The 21,220-nt window shown below is 45.1% G+C and overlaps 2 protein-coding genes across 3 annotated transcripts in view; one reads left to right on the plus strand and one right to left on the minus strand.

Annotated features, from left to right (window-relative positions):
* Positions 1 to 1,421, minus strand: part of LOC135203167 (SIN3-HDAC complex-associated factor-like) — a 155,584-nt gene extending 154,163 nt beyond the window's left edge. Inside the window, exon 1 of the mRNA XM_064232858.1 lies at positions 1,353 to 1,421. The gene's annotated coding sequence lies outside the window, so the exon portion shown is untranslated. The remainder of the gene's footprint in view (positions 1 to 1,352) is intronic.
* A 401-nt stretch (positions 1,422 to 1,822) lies between these two features.
* The window catches only part of LOC135203168 (ras-related protein Rab-21-like), a 60,430-nt gene continuing 41,032 nt past the window's right edge, over positions 1,823 to 21,220 (plus strand). Inside the window, exon 1 of one of the 2 annotated variants that reach the window (XM_064232861.1) lies at positions 1,823 to 2,246. In XM_064232861.1, the coding sequence (XP_064088931.1) occupies positions 2,106 to 2,246 (141 nt within the window). In that variant the 5' untranslated portion in view covers positions 1,823 to 2,105. The remainder of the gene's footprint in view (positions 2,247 to 21,220) is intronic. The other variant, XM_064232862.1, reaches the window with a different exon arrangement.

The following is a 21,220-nucleotide window of genomic DNA, read 5'->3' on the forward strand; positions in this document are numbered from 1 at the left end:
GTAGTACACATTGATCGTACATGGTCCAACCCTGTACCATGTGGTTTTTTACCCTATATAGATCTACTGGGTAAACTATACCAAGTGACGACATAATGGCCACCTCTATCGGAACACAGCCACTTCCCCAAAAAGTGCTTGACTCGTGCCATTAATTCGTAATTTAAATCGGAACACAGCCACTTCCCTCAAATGTGCTTGAATTATGCCATTAATTCGTAATTTAGGATAAAACACTCAATTCTAGATGAGTGTAGAGGCCTTGGTAAGCTGCCTGGATGGGCCACAACCCTTGACTGATGCTCATGGTAGAATTCAAGTACTTTTTCAGGAAGGTGACTGTGTTCCGGAAGAGGTGGCTGCTATGTTGCCGCTCGGTCATTTACCCTATGCTCATGGATTGCACAACCTGAACCAAAATGCGGCAAAATTCAGAAATTTTGTTCTTTTTAAACTGTGACATGAAACATACGATTACATAATGGAAAATATAAAAGTAGCTACCTATATATTTACTTAAATATGAATGAAAATAGACTACAGTATGATCGTTTTGGTTTTCTGACAACAGCCAGTTGACTTGCCTAATAGATTAGTGACAGGCTTAGTAGGACCTATGCAATCAAGACTAGCTCCTAGGTAGCTTACTGCCTTGGATTGGATAGAGAGTTACTCAAACAATAACCAACACCATTACCTATCCTGGGATGCCAAACAAAAGGAAACGTGGCCTGTACCTAACTAAGCAAAATGTCATTTCCTGACATTAGCCACATTTTCCAAGGCTAAACTAGAGGTCCCTTTCAGGCCTTTGGGAGAGTTGGTTCCCTTGACTGAAAACCCATTTCATCCCATCTATCTTGTCAGATAATGAAAACATGATATTCCAGTACAAAACTTACGGACTTTGACGTAACTTTAAAATGACCTCAGTGTTTTGTTATTTGAAACACTACCGTACGAAAGTCGTCTACGGTGAGTCAAACTTTGAAATCATTCGTTCCTCAAACATGGAAAACTTCCTCCTCAAACAAAGCAAACACACCACAATTGAAAGTGTTTTGCTCAGGAAACGTTGCATTATGCCCCAAAGGTTAATATTACGGAGGAGGCGCACTGTCAACACGTAAATTTCAAAAATATAATTGATAAATAATAGGTAAAGCTTGGCAGAATGGTATGGAACCCACGAGTGTATCAAAACCTTAAAAAATTACATTATTGCTGTGTTACAACAGTTGACAATTACCCCGATACATTACATGTCAAAATTGCTACTAAATCCATCATATATATACTAAAATATGCTTGTTCGCATTAATTTAATATAAAAAACGCTGATTTTCACTAACCTTGCTTCTTCCGTCAGCGGCGAGTCTGGATCGATGCGCAGATCTACTGCGCAGAATTTGACACAAATCGCCAATAAAGTATCTATACTGAATTGTCAATGTTTCACAATGAAAACTACTAACTTTGGTATCAAATCAAAATGTATTCCTTTCTAATTCTATTGAATTACTGAAATCTTCTAGCATAGCTTTTTAAATACACGATTTCTCCTATTGTTTGTTTTCCTTTACGTGATTTCGTCATTGGTACATTGCTGCCAAACATTTTTCATGAACGCATTTTATATATAAGTTAGGAAAGAACCGTCTGTTCTTATGTATTTAAAATTAAGCTATAAGTGAAGTGGCGAATAAAGAATGCTTTATTAGCATAATAATAACGTGACATCATTATGAAGAGGCATTCAAAACTGAAAGGAGAAGCATAGTGGGAAGCTTGTGTCAAGTACATCCGCCCCCATCATTTTGCTCATATTACCGAAAATATAGTGTCAAATTAATTCACCAAAGTTATGTTCTACTTTTGACAGGATAAATTTAAACTTATTATACATTAGGTTTTTTAATATGTTAATCATTCATTTAAGGCTGTTAAACAAAAGGCCTTGATTTGATTCAGAGCTATCATGAGATTATTGTGTTTACAATTGTTGGGAAGAGGTGGCTAGCATCAGAAAAGCTCTATTTTCGAATTAAAGTCGTGGCAAATCCGCTTCTTTTATAACACGGTCGATTGAAGAGGCCCAAAAAGTCATGGCTGTGCCAGGAGCTGGAGGATCACGAAGTTATAACTTTAAAATCGTCCTGCTCGGAGAAGGCTGTGTAGGGAAAACGAGTCTCGTTTTGAGATATGTCGAGGACAAATTCAATGACAGACACATCACTACGTTGCAGGTAAAAGAACCCAAGGAAAATAATAAGGCTTATTAGATTTTTGGTTTAATATATTCTAAGTAAAAATGCTTGACAGGCATCAACCATATGTCACTGGCCCTCCGAAAACGCCCCATTGTTGAGATAGGGTGGCTGTGGTTGTGGTTAGGAAACTAGGTAGTCCAGTTTCACCATGTTGCTTCTAGGCCATGTGACTTAGATCACAGAGTAACTTATCAACCAAAATACTATAGGAAACTCCAGTTTCCAAATAAATACCCGACGAGCCACTATTAGCCTACTTACCTATACCTACTAGGGTAAAAAACCGCATGGTACAGGGGTGGACCATGTACGATCAACATGAACAACCCCCAAAAAAGTACATTATAACGCTTCCTGACATCGGAGATGGGCATCAGTCGCGACTTGTTGTTGGTGAGAAACTGAGATAAAGACCTCTACTCTCCTTTCGAAGTAAGTATTTTCTCCAAAGTTAGAAATTAAGGCCAAATTTAAAGCATTAAACAGAGGGTAGTGAAAACGGTGTCCAACGCAGTGCAAATCTCACCAAAACGCGTTCATCATTTTTACTTACAACTTGAAATATTTAGAAGATTGACGCTATCTCGATGTTTGCGGAGTCGCTTGTGTCAATAAACTAACCATTTCCTGTGATAAATCCGCACACCACTTGTACCCACAGACGCTGGGGCACTTTCATCACAACAATCGGAAAACGGTTTCTCATCGACTTGTTTGTTAGTAAACAACTGGTTTGGTAGAAGACAACGACGAAGAGTGCACTTCGATAATTTTTTAAATAAATAGTAAAACATCACTATTTTACATATTTATGATGATTAATTTGAAAATATTCGTTATTGAAAAAGTAACTCGATTCTGACTCAAATTTAAGTAATTATTTTTTGGAATTAAAACGTTATTTTAAGTCTTGTATTATGATGTCACGACATCTTGACTCTCGTACCTATTGTAAATAATTGCTTTACTCAACTTTCTTGCAGAACAGTTTACCAGTTATTCATGCAGATTATCAGCTCTTCATGTAATTGTTATAATCGTAATGCGCATATATATCTTTATTATTTACTTTTTGGATATATGAAGATGTTTTACTGCCGGATTATCGCCGTAGTGTGACGCAATCGTTTTCGGTTCCTGGGCCTCTGTTTTCGCACCATAAGAAATTATGGGGCCGAATTTGCAATGACAAGAAAGTCGTTAAAAGAGGAAAGTTACCATTGAGGGGCATATGTTTTGATTGAGAAAAATACAATTTGTTCATGAAACTTACCTGACAGATATATATATAGCTGTATTTTCTGAAGTCCGACAGAATTTAAAAATTCGCGGCACACGCAGGTGGGTCGGTCCAGGTGGTAGTACCCATTCCCGCCGTGGGAGGCAGGCAGATATCAGGAACTATTCCCCATTTTCTATTCATATTTTTCTGTCGCCGGTCGGTAAACAACTGTTTACAGACCTACCGCCTAAGGATTTTGAAAAACTTCATTAGCCGCTTAATATCCTAATTATTCTTTCGATTATTAACTTGGATTTGTGGCTAGGCATACGCTATCGTAAATTTTTTCATTGCATTTGATGTCTGAAGCTAGTTAGCCTAGTTTCAGACTTTGTTGTCTGCATGGTAAGGTGAGGCTACCGGAACTTTCGGTAGACACTCGCTTAGATATATGACGTTTACATGTTTTCTTTGCATAAGTTCAATGTATTAGTGTAATGTGTGACTGATTACGGAAGAAGGAGGATTTATGTACGCATTTTAGAGCGTGTTAGAATCAGGAGTTTTCCTCCACAGTAAACAGAAGTTAGAATAATGAACCTTCTAACCTCCTGTAGATTTTATTTTGCCTAACCCTGTGGTATGGCTTACGGGCCTAGAAGAAGTGTATGCTAGAGGATTACATCAAGTAATCTTAGACTAAAGTGCTCGCTCTCCAATCAGTGTTGTGAAGTGTAGTGCCCCTTGTGTGTGGAGTGGGGGCGTCAGATCGGCCCCATAATGCCTCTAGGCCTGGACCTCTGTCGGACTCCCAGGACTCAGGGAGAGGGCATGTCGAAAGCCGCAAGAGGGTTACGGGGGCTCCCCACCGATCTGGCGTCCCTTCGGCAGAACCTGTTGACGCTTCCCAGGCTGCTAAAGATCGTGCACGTGCACGAATCTTGAAGGATTGCTTCTCGTCCTCCGAGGCGTCCTCCCCGCGCAAGGGTTGGAGCTCTCGGAAGGACTCGCGCCCCTCTAAGAAGCTTTAGAGAAGGAGGACGCTTCACGTCCTCTCTCTCGTTAGGAGGGAACGTCAGATCGGCCCATAACGCCTCTAGGCCTAGACCTCTGTCGGACTCCCAGGGAAACCAGGGAGAGGGCATGTCAAAAGCCGAAGGAGGGTTACGGGTTTTTCATGGTGATCTGGCTTCCTTTCGGCAGGTCCTGTTGTCGCTTCCCAGGCTGCCGAAGATCGAGCACGTGCACGAATCTTGAAGGATTGCTTCTCGTCCTCCGAGGCGTCCTCCCCACACGGGTTGGAGTTCTCGGAAGGACTCGCGCCCCCTAAAGAAGCTTTAGAGAAGAGGACGCTTCACGTCCTCTCTCTCGTCACGAGAGGATGAAAGAGTAAAGAGACCACATTTTCCCTTTTAGAAGAATGCACTGGCTTTTTTCCTAAGGGACATTTAAGGAGGCTCATTCATCTTGCCAGAAGAGTGATTTGAGCCTCCTGCGAGTGAACGCTCATGTATACATCATTTATACATTATTAAGGAGGCTCATTCATCTTGCCAGAAGAGTGATTTGAGCCTCTTGCGAGTGAACGCTCATGTATACATCATTTATACATTATTAAGGAGGCTCATTCATCTTGCCAGAAGAGTGATTTGAGCCTCCTGCGAGTGAACGCTCATGAAGTTAGAGCTGTTTCAACAAATCGCTAGCATTCCAAAAGAATTTGGTAATCAAGGACATTCTTGATTCCACCTTTTGGAGGAGCAACTCAGTATTCGTCTCCTCTCCTCATGGCGCTCCGTATACGTTATGTAACGTTCGCTTTAACTTCGAAAAAGCAAGCTGATAAGTTTGACGGCGGCAAGCTGCTTTGCACAGTCAAACAACTTATGTCTCTGGTCGGCATAAGAAGGGCAATTTAGACGTGAGGAAGCTTTTGGAGGTGCTCGACGTCCTATAAGTAGAGACATTCTCCAGGACGCTTCGGCAAGCACCTTGCGGAAGACGAAAGCCATACGTCTTCCTTTAGTGTTCACACTCTTCAGGAGCAGCGTGCGGCTCTCCATGGAGACTCGCATGAGGACGTCCCTTAAAAATATTCAACGTCATACGCAAAACGCGGTTCGTCATAACATTGAGATGTTGGCAAGGTCGTCTCGCCAGGACGCCTCTTGGCGGGCCTTGCATGCATCAATGGCGCTCAAGCGAGTTCCTCTCTGAAACGTCGTTCAGAAGACTTGGTGTTCTCTGCTCAGACACGCTCGTAGCTAAGCAGGACGTTTTTGAGGACGCTCAGCAGGACGCTTTTGAGGACGCTCGGCAGGACGCTTTTGAGGACGCTCAGCAGGACGCTTTTGTGGACATTCGCCAGGACGCTTCGGTGGAAGCTCGGCAGGACGCTTTGCGAGAGAAAAGACTTGTTGAAGGCGTCTTATTTGCTGTTGAGGACATTTCTTTACAGAAATTTTTAAAAAAGGATTCGGAGTTAGCGGAGAGACATACCCGAATTTTTTCTTCGATCCTCTTTCCTCTTCATCGATTTCTTTGAGAATCGGGAAGATTATATACTCGGATTCCTGGTGACTTTCGGTCATGTTTAAAGGGTTTTCCCCTATTAGCAAAGTGCTAATAGTTTTGTCAAGTCAGGACGTTTTCCCCATTGTCATTTAAGTGGGGGACCCCTCATAAATGGGGTAGTTCTCATTGACATAGATTTTAACGTTTTATCGTTTAAGCGGATAAACTCATTAACAAATTTTGGAAGAGCTCTCATTCATTTTCAGAGGCTCATCCGGGGAGTAAGAAAAAGACTTGTAGACTGATCCAGGAAGTCTTATGTCCAATATCATAAGAACATTGAACGGTCCTTTTCGATCCTCGGTTCTCTGATGACCTCTATTCGAATAAAGTTACTCCCTTTTCTTGGCAAAGAGGTCAAGGAGTTCTTTTAAAAAGTCTCATTCATTAGAACGTGGACAGTCGGTTTCCCTTTCTTTCTCTCTTCCTCGTTGAGGAAAGATGTAGTAGAGAATGATGTTCAAATTACTACAATACTTATGTAGTTTATCTTTGCGTCATTTTGCTAACGCATGGGGTCAAGTCATTTACGCATATCGTATTTACCTCTGCGGATAGAAGCCGAAGGAAAAAAACTGGTTGTTATAATGTATTTATTTGACACTCCCTTCAACCTTCCAAGAGTTTTCGGAGTAAGAACAACTCTTCAGGTATTGTTACGACAACACCAACTCAGCTTCTGTATTTAGCGAATTCTGTTTCGTTTAAATAGGCCTGCTTGAGAGTTTCCTTTTTGCTCGATAATATCATACCTATTCCTTCGTAAAGGGAGTAGCTGGCAACTCAGGCAGTTAGTATTCTGTTCACCATTGAAGCTTTCCTTCGAGAAGACTTCTCCTTCACTCTCTTTGATAGAGATCGAAGGTGGTCGATCTCCAATCCTATTTTGTTTTCTTGAAGGAAAGAATTTAGGATGGAGATCGTGGTTCAGAATCCTATAAATATACTACGTATATTAACCTCGCGACATGATTCTACTAAGCAGTTGAATTGTCCGAGGGGTAGGCGCATATCCTAGTTTTTCTACGGATTGCGACTTAGACGAGAAGTATTCTAATTGAACTGCAACTCGGGGTTGCCTGCAACTCCAGGAGTTTGTTCCAATTTTATATACTTATGGTTTTGTCACGACAACACCATTTCAACTTTTATATTTACCGAAATTCGTTTCGCCTAAATATAATTGCTCGAGCATCATCTTTTATGCTCGGTGGTTCTAGCCGAACGCATTCCTTTGTGGAATATGGATTACCTGGCAACTCAGGATGACGAGTCAGCGGGAGCTCAGGCTCTGCTACTGCGTATTGAACTGCCTGTGCCTGATAGCCGCTCAGTATCAGCTGGGCCTCCGAGATGCACGGTTGTTTATGTCTCTCTATCTCCCCTGCTTTGATTGACTACCGAACCTATCTCTGCCCAACAATCTTGGACTTAGGTCTCTGATTAAAGGGGATTCTCGCAATTATGAAGGACCATCTACTGCTGTGACGATAGATTCCATCGCCTTCGATATTGTGAGAATTTTCAACAGAGATATCTTAGACTTATTCATTTTACTGTTTACCGCACGGTAACAGAAGTCTGTACAAGTCTCCCGCTGCATCGCACTGATAATGCGAATGATTTTGCAGACATCTGAGTTTGTTTTAAAATATCTCATATTCGTAGGTGTACAATTGGTTTTTCATTGTTCATCCCGAATTAACCAGATATGTCATAAAGACATAGCCTACTCTCTGACCTGACAGCTCTACTTCCAAATGTTCAGCCCATGAGAAGCAGTTCTTCAGGCGGCTTTCCCTGTGTTTTCATTACTGAAGAAACGCCCCGCTTTCATTGCAACTACAACTTCTCACCGGACAGCAATGAAATAGCGGTTAGCGTTTTCAGTCATTTGTAAGCACAGGTTCAGAATCTTGAGAATCCTTCTCTCGATTCGTCTGTGAAGACGTAGGTTGCATTCAATACCTACCTTCGTCTTCAACGGTACATAGCGATAAGATCTTCAAGAGATGGCAGTCTCTTGGCCAAGGCAAAGCAGTGCTGCCTATTTCAGTGTTCAATCGGAGGAGGCCGTTTCTGGAGTAAGTGAAGGGAAATGACTATTCCTCCAACTCGACCTCTGTGAATTTCCTTATGGTTCTATCTTTCCGTCAGAAGTAGTTCCAGCCTCAATAAGCTAGAAGTCCTAACTATTGTAGAAAATATGCAAATATGTTGTTGACGGCCTCTAGGCTCAGAGATTCGGTTCTGTCAAAACAACAAAGCTTCACGATCTTTGAGGTCTGTGGAGATCTTGAAATTCTCTGGATCAAAGGTTCCGGCATGGAACTTAGACGTAGTCTGAGTTTCTGATGCCAAAGCATTTCGAACCTATCCTTTATGCGAACTTAATACACGTGACCAGAAAGGCTAATATTCTAACCGCTCTAGCCACGGCAAAGAGGGTTAGTGAGGTTTTAGCCATCATCAGAGGTTTTGGCTTTAAAGGACATAATGCGGTCTGTCCTCTAAGCCTTCCGTTCTTGATAAGAACGAAAAACCTGTCTAACCCTTGACCCGAAGGCTTGGAGACCAAGGGTATGGCACAAATTATTGGGCAAGGGCATTAGAGTCCTGTGCCCTGTAGGGTCTCTCAAGTTTTATCTTGATAAAACTATAAGAAAGTCAAGGTCAACGACAATCTGCGGTGCTCCGTAAAAAGACCAGACTGGTTCATGTCCAAGAACACCCTGGCATTATAGCCAAGGAGTTGCTTTTAAGAGGTCTCATTCATTATGTTGGCATAAAGATTTGATTTTTTTCTTAATATGAATGCTCAAGAGGTGAGGGCGCGGCCTCGGAAGCATTTCAACAGAACATGACACTCAGTAACATCCTGAGTGCCACGCTTTAGCGAAGCAACTCTGTGTTCGCTTCACACTCCCGACAATCTGCGGTGTTCCGTAAAAGACCAGACTGGTTCATGTCCAAGAACACCCTGGCATTATAGCCAAGGAGTTCTTTTAAGAGGTCTCATTCATTATGTTTGCATAAAGATTTGAGATTTTTTCTTAATATGAATGCTCAAAGAGGTGAGTGCGCGGCCTCGGAAGCATTTCAACAGAGCATGACACTCAGTAACATCCTGAGTGCCACTCTTTAGCGAAGCAACTCTGTGTTCGCTTCACACTCCCGACGGGATGTGAAGACGACATTTGAGATTCTGTAAGTCGCTAGGACCATACATTTCCGTAGATATATTATTGGGGGCAGGAAGCAACACGAATCCTATCCTATAGAAAAGGGATAGGTGTGCTTTTAACTGTGAAGGGTTGGTCGCTTGAGGCGCGTTCCTTTTCTTTAGCCTAGAAGTTATGGAACTAACTTTGATAGGTTAGGTCAGGTGGTGGTTTTAGCTTCGGTGCCCTCAGAAGTATGGTCATATGGTCTAGTCACATTGTGGTCACGCCCCGTTGACAGATCATCTAGAGCGCACCAGCATTACAGGTCTCTACCTCGCTGGCAACTCTAGTAACGCAGAAGCAGACTTTGGTGACAGTAATCACGAAGTCGGCTATGCTAACAGGTGAGGAACCAAGATGTATATCATCTACTTAATTTAGTTTCCCAAAAAATCCTATTCTGTCTCTTCCCACCATCCGAAGGTGGGATTCAGCTATATATATATCTGTCAGGTAAGTTTCATGAACAAAATGTTATTGTTTATAATACAATTAAGTTTGTTCATACTTACCTGGCAGATATATATAATTAAAGTGCCCACCCACCTCCCCTCAGGAGACAGTGGCACTGATAAAATATGAATAGAAAATGGGAATAGTTTCCTGATATCTGCCTCCCACGGCGGGATAATGGCAGGGTACTACCACCTTTGGCCGCCACTGCGTGTGCCAGCGAATTTTAAATTCTGTCGGACTTCAGAAAATACAGCTATATATATATCTGCCAGGTAAGTATGAACAAACTTAATTGTATTATAACAATAACATATTTATTCAATATCTAGCTTGTAAAAATTACTTAATTTCAAAAAACTTGTTGGGGTTGTTTACACATTACCGGGCCAGTTGCTCCCTACTTTGTTTGTTGTTGTTTTGGTATCGCGACACCCAAATCCGTCCGCCACGGTAAGTAGCCTTACTGTAACCCCTGTGGTTAGTGCGCGCAGCGCAACATTACCTCTTGCCAGAACATGCTGTGCCTGCCAAGAATCTTTAAATATGCGGATAAGGCGCGAAGCGCCGTTCCGCCACGGCCTTACTGACAGCACACACAAATCGATCGTCGCGGATATGTAGTAGCTCCCTACTTTGTTTGTTGTTGTTTTGGTATCGCCGCCATATTGGTTTTGGTGTTCTTCCACCGATTTCGGTCGGCGGTCGAGTGGGCCCGCTAATCTGTAAGTGCTCCCCTCTTTCTGTAACGAACACTCGTATCAGAACGAGATTTTGCTATAGTGCATTACACCCAGTGCCGTAATTTATAAGGGTATCGTGAATCACTAATCGTAAAGAATAACGACACTTGTCCTTGTACCAAGAGACAAAAACTCCATTATGCAGAAATGGATACGAACACGCGTAAAAAGCTCTACCTACCCTCTCCCCCCCCCTCCACCGCAACCCCTTTCCTTCTTCGTTCCTTCGCCTTCCTTTCTCTCTCTCTCTCTCTCTCTCTGTTGCCAATCGGTATGTGTTGACCCTCCAAACTGGGTATAAGACTACACACAAAATGTTGAAATTGGTGAAATTAGGCTATGTATTGGAAGTATATACAGTAGTACCTCGAGATACGAAAGGCTCTACTTACGAAAAACTCGAGATACGAAAGCCAATGCGAAAAATTTTACTGCTCAACATATGAAAAGTTTTCAAGATACGAAAGGTTGTTGCTGTAAAGTCCCGAGATTCGCCCGGACCACAGAGAACAATTTTAAAACTCCCGCGCCGCCAACTGAGTAAACTCGCCACCATCCTCCTGCTCTCCCATTGGTTCCTGATGCTAATCACCCCATAAGGTCCTGCTCTCCTATTGGTCAGCATCTACCTCTTGTGCTTTAAGTATTCTATTGGTAAAAGATGCTGTAAATTGAAAAACTTATTCATGCAATACATTTAATAAAAAAAAAATTAGGTAAAGATAGAATAAAGAATAGAAATGAATGGTTATTATACTGTTTGGTAGTTTCAGTAGTTGAAGAGAGATAATGAAAATTTATGGCTTACTGTGTAAAGTGATTGCTTGTCAATCGTTCGATACTCGTAAGTGCTGGATGTAAACAGACGTTTGGGAAGCTTTTTTTTTTTGTTTTTTTTTTTTGTTTGTTTTTTTATTATAGTTAATGGTTACTTGATAATTATTTGAAATGAGTACATGTAATACATTTAATAAAAAAATTGTGAATTAGATATCAGAAAATATAAAATAAATCAGACTGCCAACAAATACGTATTTTTTAGAATTCTTCTTTTTTATTATTACTTTACGTATACGTATGTTTCATTATAGCTGTCAGCAACTCGGTATCTCCATTAGGTAAAGATAGAATAAAGAATAGAAATGAATGGTTATTATACTGTTTGGTAGTTTTCATTAGTTGTAAGAGAGATACTAATGACAATTTATGGCTTACTGTGTGCTAGGAAAAATGATTGCTTGGCGCTCGTTCGATACTCGTAAGACGGGTAAGAACTGAATGTAAACAATCGATTGGAAGGTTTGTTTTTTGTTTGTTTGTGTATTATAGTTAATGATTAATTAATAATTATTTGAAATGAGTACATACTGATTATTTATACATTTTATTGGCATATTCTAAGCTTTTAGCCTCGTTAGGTTTAGTATGGTCAGAATCATAGACTAGGCTACAGTAGCAACCGCTAACATTAGGCTAGGCTTATTGCTAAGGGACATATGCTAAAGTCCTAATATATGCAGTCAAAAGTGGGGTGAAACATTACATGCAGTTGAATAGTTACTCAAGTATGTACAGTTTTTTGCCTTTTTGGAGTCATATTTCTTCCGTCGGATCGGAGTCTGTAGCCCTAGAACATTGTGTTTTAGGCCTGGAAAATATTAATTTACTGGGGTGGTGGTTTTTGGAGGGCTTGGAACGGATTAGCCATTTTACATGTAAAATGTGTACCAAGATACGAAAAACTCATAATACGAAGGCCGCCTCAGAACGTATTAATTTTGTATCTCGAGGTACCACTGTATACATAAATATTATAGCAATTTTATCATTATTGCATTACTATGACAACTAGAATTCATGGAAACAGTTTATAATAATGAATCGGCGTATGTGTGAAGCCTCCACTAATGTGGCAACAATGATTTTGTCATTCTTAGCATGCAAACATTAAAGGTTACATTTGTTTCTGGCATACGTTATTAAAGAAATCAAAATATACTAATATAGACTGAAATCAATGAAAAGTGCTAGCAAAAACAAAAAAGCAAAAAAAAAATTTATATAATCCATTTATCCGTAGTCGTTCCTCTATGGTTTTCGGCAGCCAGATGTACGAAAACGTTAGAAACATTTGATTGTATCTACATTAGAAATATATCTGTAATTTTTGGGGGTAATTTGGTTGCAAAAAAGGGATAATATACATGAATTAAATTTAAAAATTTTAAATAACAAAGTAAATTTGAACTAAATAACGAGTAAAGTAAACAATTTAGGGAATAAAACTTTGCAGTTTTGTCGTCTGCTGTTTGTAACTGTGTTTGTGGGGTGCGCTTAGGAACCAGGAACAGCAACTTGTTTAAAGTGCAATGTGGAGTGAATTGAGACCAAAATGTGTATAATAACAATCAAATAAGCACTGTGGAGTTTCAGTTGTGATGGCAGTAAGGATAAATACCACCAATTACAAGGTAAGAATGAATTCAGTTCAAACCATGACCCCAGGAATAAAAAGTTTCATTCTTTCAGTAATATAGGCAACAAAATGTTGTTTTATTGTGCTGATTACAACTGCAATCTTGAGTAAGATCAATAAACGTTACATACATACGCTAACATTGTTCAAATGATTGCTGGGAAGGCTGGGAAAGATGATTATCGTCACTGATCAGAACCTGTACATCCCACGGTAGCCGCCATATTGGATTTCAAAAGTGCCTTGAAAACATATTTTACGAAGAGTGTCACATGCTTATTTTAGTTCGTATGGGGCTTTCATATATCTCATTATGTTGACGAAACTTCAATCTTTTGAATGGTATGCTGGAGTTGAATGTTATTCTTGTTTCACCATTTAAATATCGAGTGAATAAGACCTGTCCACCGGGATAAGGGTTGGTAGTCGCTGGTGTTTCCCCCTAGTTCAACTGCCTCTAGGTAGGGTAAACAACCCCATGACCTGGATCAACTCAACGACTATCATAGCATGCCACCCTCCGAAAAAGTACTTATTTTTAAAAAAACGGGGGGCGGTCCTGACCACCGGAGAAATATGGGCCATCACGTCGCGACTTGTTGGTGAGAGACGGAGCTAAAGACCTCTACTCTCCTTTCGAAGTAAATATTTTCTCCAAAGTTAGAAATTAAGGCCAAATTTAAAGCATTAAACAGAGGGTAGTGAAAAGGGTGTCCAAAGCAGTGCAAATCTCACCAAAACGCTTTCGAAATTTTTACTTACGCTTCAATACCGTGGTCCCCCCGTATTCGCGGGGGATGCGTACCAGACACCCCCCCCCCCCCCCCCCCCCCACCCCCCCCCCCCCCCCCGCGCGAATAGTTAGAATCCGCGAATGTTTGGAACCCCCTCTAAAAAATGCTCATAAACTATCCTGAACATGCAAACACCAAAGTATCCCTTAAAGACCATCCTTCATCAAATATACATAAAATATCCTATTATGGTTCATATTAATCTTTGAAATAAATTATTAATACTATTTTAAAGTAAACCTTACATTTTATGTTTATACATAAATACATACTATGTACGTACTGAATGACTTAGTTACGTATGTGAAAATAATTCAGTCCCCCATAAGTATTCAGTCATGCACGTTTTCTTTCATACTGTCACTATTTGAGACATCCATTTTCTTTTTACAAGGGAACAATGGAATGTGAAATCACAAATACCAAATGTCTACTTAAAGTATTATCCTACATCAAATATACCATTGAATTGGTATTATTAATATCATTTTAAAGTCATCTTAAACATTTTACCATTAGAAATATATAAACAGCCAATAGCAGAGAGATAGAGAGAGAGAATGTTATTGTTACTGTTTAATCTCATTAAACGTAATATTATTTGTAAACTAGTACTGTATATTATTATTTTACCATAAAATGTAGTAATGTCCTTAAAGATATACTTATACATACACTTCCAGCCCAAACAGAGAGCGAGAGTTACCACTAGCGCATGCTAGTATCTCGTGTGGAGAGAGAGAGAGAGAGAGAGAGAGAGAGGGTTGTCCTTATTTAAAAGAGTGAAATGGATATATAGATTATTGTACTTCTTTAAAATACTATCACATGTAAATTTTGAGATTAGTTTATTATTATTATGCAAAAATATTAATAAACATACACATGTACCACATAAATTATCTCACATCAGCAAAAGAGAAAGAGAGAGAGAATTTCAATGATCCATAGATGGCAACACTGGATTTGACAGTTGGAACCCAGCCAACCAAGCTGGCTACGTAACAAGACACGGGGTTAAATGCATTTTCTTTTATTCTTGCATAATTCTTTTTTTGTTCCGACACGGCATACAAACCTTCGGTCCTTTTACAATAGGAAGGTACTAGCGGCAGCTGGATAGGTCGTAAGCTTTCGAACAAGGGGTTCGGTAGTTAACTGCTTGTCCGACAGGCGCGCGCGCGCGACTGGGAGGTAAACAAATCACTTTTGCTTTCGGCCTGCTGGCGTGTGGACGTGTATCATCGCTCTCTGCCCGCTTCATCGTCGTTTGCTTTCGCATGATTGTGTTTTTCTTTTTCTAATTATCTAGTGAAACTGAATTGTAAGTACAATCATTTCATTGAATTCTTTGTGAATTAAGGATCTTGGTGTCACCACGCCCTCCGATTACCCGAGTGCCGGGACTGAAGGGCGTAAGTGCGGAATTCATTTTTCCCAGAAATGATCCTCGTATTGTGTATGCTCGGTGCCGAGGGCGGGAGCACTCGCTCCGAGCGTAGATTGGGTTGGAAATGTGTAGATGAAAACCGTAAGTAAGTGCTCTTTTCATTTATATTTTTTTGACCTGTATGCCCGTTGCCGAACGAATGCGCTCGGCACGGAAACTTATTTAGTATGGAAGTGGAATCGCAAGTACAGTATTCTTTTTCATTTTCATATATTATTTTGATTGTAGCAATACTCATTTTGGATCAGTTTCCGAGCTTACCCGGAAATTGATCCTTCCCCCTTTTATTTTGAATGAAGTGAAATCGCAAGTGCAGTTCTTTTTCATTTTCATTTTTTTATTGAGATTGCATTGTTTACTGGGATCAATGTTTCTGCTATTCCCGGGAATTGATCCTTCCCCTCTTTTATTTGTATGAAGTGAAATCGCAAACGCAGTAGTCTTTTCATTTTCATATATTTTTGATTGCATCAATTCATTATGGATCAAGGTTTCCAGAAACCTTGATCCATAAAGGTAAGGAATTGATCCTTTCACCCTTGCGCTCGGTACCTAGGGCGCAAATGCGCTCGATCCGAGCCCTTATTCATTGTGAAGTGAATCGTATGCAAGATGCATTTTCATTTTATCCCTTATTATTGATTGCATCAATATTTATTTGGTTCAAATTCCGCTCAGTCAGGGAATTGATCCTTATGCCCTTGCATTCTGGCCGATGGCACGATTGCTCTCGGGCTCTTATATTGTTGTTGGGTACATGGGTACTGTGCGGGGGTGGGGAACGAGAACCCCCCCCCCCGCTCAGCTCCCACAGTGGCCCTTCCCCTTGGGGGGGGGGAGGGGGAGGTTATCGGCGTTCTTCTCCTCTCCCGATCCCGTCGAGCGCGGGGGAGGGGAGGGCGCTCGGTGCCCGATGTACAATTGTATTAGGGGTCTTCCACTCGTTCGGAGAGGGCTCATCCCCCCGCGCGAGGGGACTTCCCCCCCCATAATCGCTACTACTGTTATTTCCGCAGGTGCTACTGCCACGAGGTGGACCTTGGTGAGGTATGGGCGTCCTTCCATTGCAGGGCGTGCTAGTGTCCAGGGGCTGCGGTTCTATGTCTGGGCCTACTGCGGTCACCCATGGAGTGGTGACCACGCAACCAGGTGACGACGTCCCTCCTCACCTGGTGTACTCGCCTCACGTGGTAACAGTCTTGCCTACAGCCGCTGTGAAGTGCCGTTCGCCGTACCGAGAGGGGGGCGTGCCGCCGCCGCTCGTGGTTGCCGCGCTGCAGCGACCACACTTCCGCTGAGCCCTAGAGCTCGCCCCTGGGAGGACCTGCCGCCAGTACCAGGATGTTGCTGGCTGCTGCTCCACTTCCTGTGTTTCCGGTGCTGCCTGCCGTACCTGCCGATTCTGGGCTGACTGTCCATGCGAGCGCTGCGCTTGGCTGTCCCTGTCGTTGCTGCGCTGGCCCTGTCTGGCCGTGCTTGCGCTGGCTGTCCCTACCGATGCTGTGCTGGCTGTGCCTGCTGTTTCCTGAGATGCCCATACCTGCTGATGTCGTCCCTGTTCGTGGTGGTACTACCCCAGACTTTTGGTCTGTCTGTACAGGTGTCCGGCCCTGTGGCTTCGGCTACAGCAGCCCCGGCTCCGCCCTGGATAGCAGATCTTACGTCTGTCCTGAGGAAGCTGACGAGAAGAGGAGGAAGGTGTCGTCGTCGTCTCTCATCTTCTTCATCGTCGTCGGCTGCCGCCTCTTCCCCTTCGACTTCTAAGGCTTCACAGCCGAGGAAGAAGAAGGTTGCCTCCTCCCTCCTAAGAAGTCTCCCTCGGGAGCTTCTCGGGACCCGTCTCACCTCGGTGGGACGGAGGGTTCCTTCCGCTGGTCCTCCTGCTCCTTCGGGAGCGGGGCCCGTCTTCTTCTTCCGCAAGGAAGACGACTACGGGACCAGAGGGGTACCCGGCTAACACCGGTACATTCCTCGCCTGGTGTCAGTGGTTCTGCCACTGCATCAGGGTCCGTCTCGTCTCTCGTTTCGCGGGAGGTACCGAGTGTACGGTCGCCTACAGCGACCGTGCAGCAGGAACCAGACCTCTGAGTCCGCTCAGCGTCAGGTTCACGGCACGGCAAGGCGGAAGACTGGTGACAGCCGCTTATGCGACTCACCAGACCAGCTCTCACTCTCGCGCGAACAGCTGGCTACCCGGGGACGTGACGGTCCACGACCGACCACGGGCTGAGGCTGGGAAGAGGTCCTCCCGTTCGCCGGTGCCAGCCACGGCTGGAACCAGCGACGTGGACGTGCCGTGAGGACAAGCACCGGTCTCACTGTTGACAGTTGGAGCCTGCAGGTCGCCTGACCGTCGCTCTCACAGAAAGCGAACGGGATACGGCAACCAGCACCAGCTCTTCTGATACTCGAGATCGGGGTCAGGCCGCTGTGCTCAGTCCCAGCCGTTCTCCACAGGAGACGGTTGGCGACCAGGCCTGCAGCTCGATCGCCACCGCGGGTTGACGATCGCCTGCAGCCCTCAAAGCCTGCTAGTGCTGCCAGCGAGCAATGAGGGAGCGTCAGGTCTGCCTCTCCCCGTACCTTCAACCTCCTCGGGTTACACCGGGAGGAGCGAGGTATTGAGGGAGTGATCGTGGAGGGGTGGGGTGCGCCCCTCATGATCACACCACAACGCCCTACGTGCCAGGCCACGGTTCTGGGGACCGGCCGGAGGACGTATGCGCAAGTTGGGATGGGGAAGACCGAGAGGGCTGTGGGCTGTCTGTTCCCCTTCTTAGGAGGAAGGTTCTCGGAAATGCTCTTGTTCGAAGGGCTTAACGGTTCCCACTCTGCAAGATGCTGTGACTTCCGAGATCCAGAGGGACTTTGTCGAGTTACGGCGCTGATTCGTCAGCACAATGATCTCGGGGAAGGATCACCGCTCCCACCAGCAGAGCCACGTCTCGGCTCGAGTCGTTTTGGGGCCCGAGAGGGAACCCAAATCGACGGTGGTCTGCCGCGATCGGAGCTTGCCGACTGGTTGAACCAGGTAGTCTCTCGTCTACCGACAAGAAGGCTCTCTCAGTTCTGGACGTCGAACAAGCTACTTCACCTCCTCTACTGCGACAGAGGCATTTCTAGTGTCTTCGGACACCGTATTTAAATACCCCTTCGGTCCTCCTGAGGTTTCGACCTCGACGAGGACTGGAATGAGTCGGAGCGGTATCGGCTCTCTCCTGTCAGGTGTCGATTAGCCCCACCCAGACGACGTTCACAGTGGAAGGAGGCGTTCGTTCCCCCTCACCTGCTGCCGGAAGTGGGGGGGTGCCTGGCCAGCCATTGGGCAACTTGGCAGCGCCACGCGCCGAGACCTGGATTGTAGATGTCCTTCGGGAGGGAGATCTATTAACCTTCGAATCTCGGTCACCCTCACCTCCAACCCGGTCCAACAGCAGGGCGTACGTTCCAGGGGCATCGAAGGAACGTAGCATTGAGACAGGAGATCAAGACCATGCTGAGCAAGAGAGCTGTAGAAATCGGCACGGATCAGTCACCGGGCTTTTACAGCCGACTCTTTCCTGGTGGAAAAGTCTACGAGAGGCTGGCGCCCGGTGATAGATCTCTCTCCCCTGAACCGGTTGGTTCGCCAGACCCGGTTCACGATGGAGACGGCACGCGCAGTGCTCGACTCTATCAGGGAGAACGATTACATGCTTTCAGTGGACTTGAAGGATGCGTATTTACAAATACCCATTCATCAGTCCTCCAGAAAGTACCTCCGCTTCATCCTCGACGGGACGGTGTACCAGCTCAGGCCACGTTGCTTCGGTCTCTCAACCGCCCCACAGGTGTTTCACGCGAGTGTTCACTCTGGTGTCTTGCTTGGGGCCCATTCGCACGGGATACGTCTGATGGGGGGTATCTCGACGATTGGTTAGTCCTGGCGAGCTACCGCTCGCAGTTGCTACAGGACAGGGATCGACTGCTCGAGTTCTGTCGCGATCTGGGGATCGTTCTGAACTTCGAAAAGTCCGATCTCGAGCACAAGCAGAGGATGAAGTACCTGGGTATGCGGATCGACACGTAGCAGGGCGAGTCTTCCCCGCAGACTCGCGGATCAGCAGATTCAGGGAGGCAGCCAACCAGTTCCTGTCTCGGCAGGAACAGGTAGCTCAGCGATGGCAAGTCGTGATCGGACACCTGTCGTCACCTCGGGAAGCCAGTCCCTAACGGCGTCTTCACCTGCGGTCTCTTCAGGGAGACTGAAGGAGAGTGGTCACAGGCGACGGATCCCCCAAGCTTTCCATTGTCACGGACACAGGAGGTGAGGCAGGACCTAGCCGGGTGACTGGACGACAGGAACCCCTTAAGAGGAGTGCCTCTGCGCACTCTCCCCCCGGGACATGCAGCTGCTCTCAGACGCATCGACCGAGGGATGGGGCGCACACCTGGAAGAGTTGCGGACTTCAGGAGTGTGTACGAGAACGACAAGCACCTTCACATCAATGTACTGAAACTCAAGGCAGCGTTCCTCGCTCTCCAAGAGTTCAGGACCGCTTGATGGGACACTCAGTGGTGTTGATGTACGTCAACACCACGGTGGTGGCTTACGTCAACAAACAGGGGGGCGCCTAGTGTCTCTCCCGTTGTATCAGTTGACTCGGCAGGTGCACGAGTGGGCCGAGGCGCACTCAATAGAGCTGTCGCACGCTACATTCCAGGGAAGGAATGTAGTAGCAGACACGCTCAGCCGTCGTGATCAGGTGATAGGGACCGAATGGTCTCTACACCAGGACGTGGCGGAAAGGCTCTTCGACCTGTGGCGACGACCAGTCGAGGATCTCTTCGCCATCCGGCACAAACAGGAAGCTCCAGGGTGTTCTTCTCGGGCCGTGCCGGATCCATGGGCAGCTGCAGAGGACGCTCTTCAACACCCGTGGGACGACCTCTTCGCCTATGCCTTTCCCCCGTTCAGCCTGATTCGCAAGGTGATCAGTCGAGCACTGGTCATCACGAACTTCAGGATGATCCTGATGGCTCCCAAATGGCCACAGGCCATTTGGTATCCGGACCTGCTGGCTCTTCTCGCAAGAGAACCGAGAGAATTCCCCATTGGCACAACCTTCTCGCCCAGCCACACGTCGAGCGGTACCACCGAGCAGTCCAGTCCCTACGTCTTCACGGCTGGCTGTTATCCACCATCTCTTGCGAACGAGAAGCTTTTTCGTAGCGCAGCAACAGAGATGGCTGGAAAACGTCCGTCAGTCCTCTGCAGCTGTGTACAGGGAAGTCGGCCGTCTTCTGTGGTTGTGTCGTAGACGGGGCCTATCTCCTCTCAGAGCCACTCTTCAGCAGTAGCGGTTTTCCTCGTTTTTCTTCGCCGAGGAAGCTCCTCTAAGTTCCCACAGTCAAAAGGATACAGAGCCGCCTTGACGCTCGTCCTGAAACTGACGGGATTGGACATCTCGAACTCGTTCGAGATCTCCTTGCTTAAGAGCAGCCTCCAAAGGTCTTGCCAAACCAGGGAACTCACAAGAACCTCTTCTTGCTGGACCTGGCATCGCGAAGAGAGTACGGGAACTTCATGCAGATAATGATGTGGATGAGATGCTGCTTTGTCCTGGGAGGACGCTACGGCGCTATCTGAAGAGAACTCGACACCTCGGGCCTGAGTGTCGACGCCTCTTCGTTAGCAACGGGGTCACCAAGAAAGAAGTATCAAGAACACTCTTTCGTCCTGGCTGCGTGAGGTCTTCAGGAGGGCGTATGAGGCTGATGGTAGTGACGACATCCGTACGTCCCGTCCGAGAGCTCACGAAGTCAGAAGTATTGGCCCCTCGTTGGCGTTTCGTAAGAACTTCTCCGTGGCGCAGGTATGGAAGGCAGGGGTCTGGTACAACCAGACTACCGGCACCTTCCTTATACCTCTTGGATATTGCCCCATAGGTCCTTGGATCGGTTTCCTTAGGACCCGTGGTGGCTGCTCAACACGTCGTCTAGCTAACCCAGACCCTAGCAGGCTGAACAGCATC

This window comes from Macrobrachium nipponense, chromosome 33 (genome assembly GCF_015104395.2).
Source record: "Macrobrachium nipponense isolate FS-2020 chromosome 33, ASM1510439v2, whole genome shotgun sequence".
NCBI lineage: Eukaryota > Metazoa > Arthropoda > Malacostraca > Decapoda > Palaemonidae > Macrobrachium > Macrobrachium nipponense.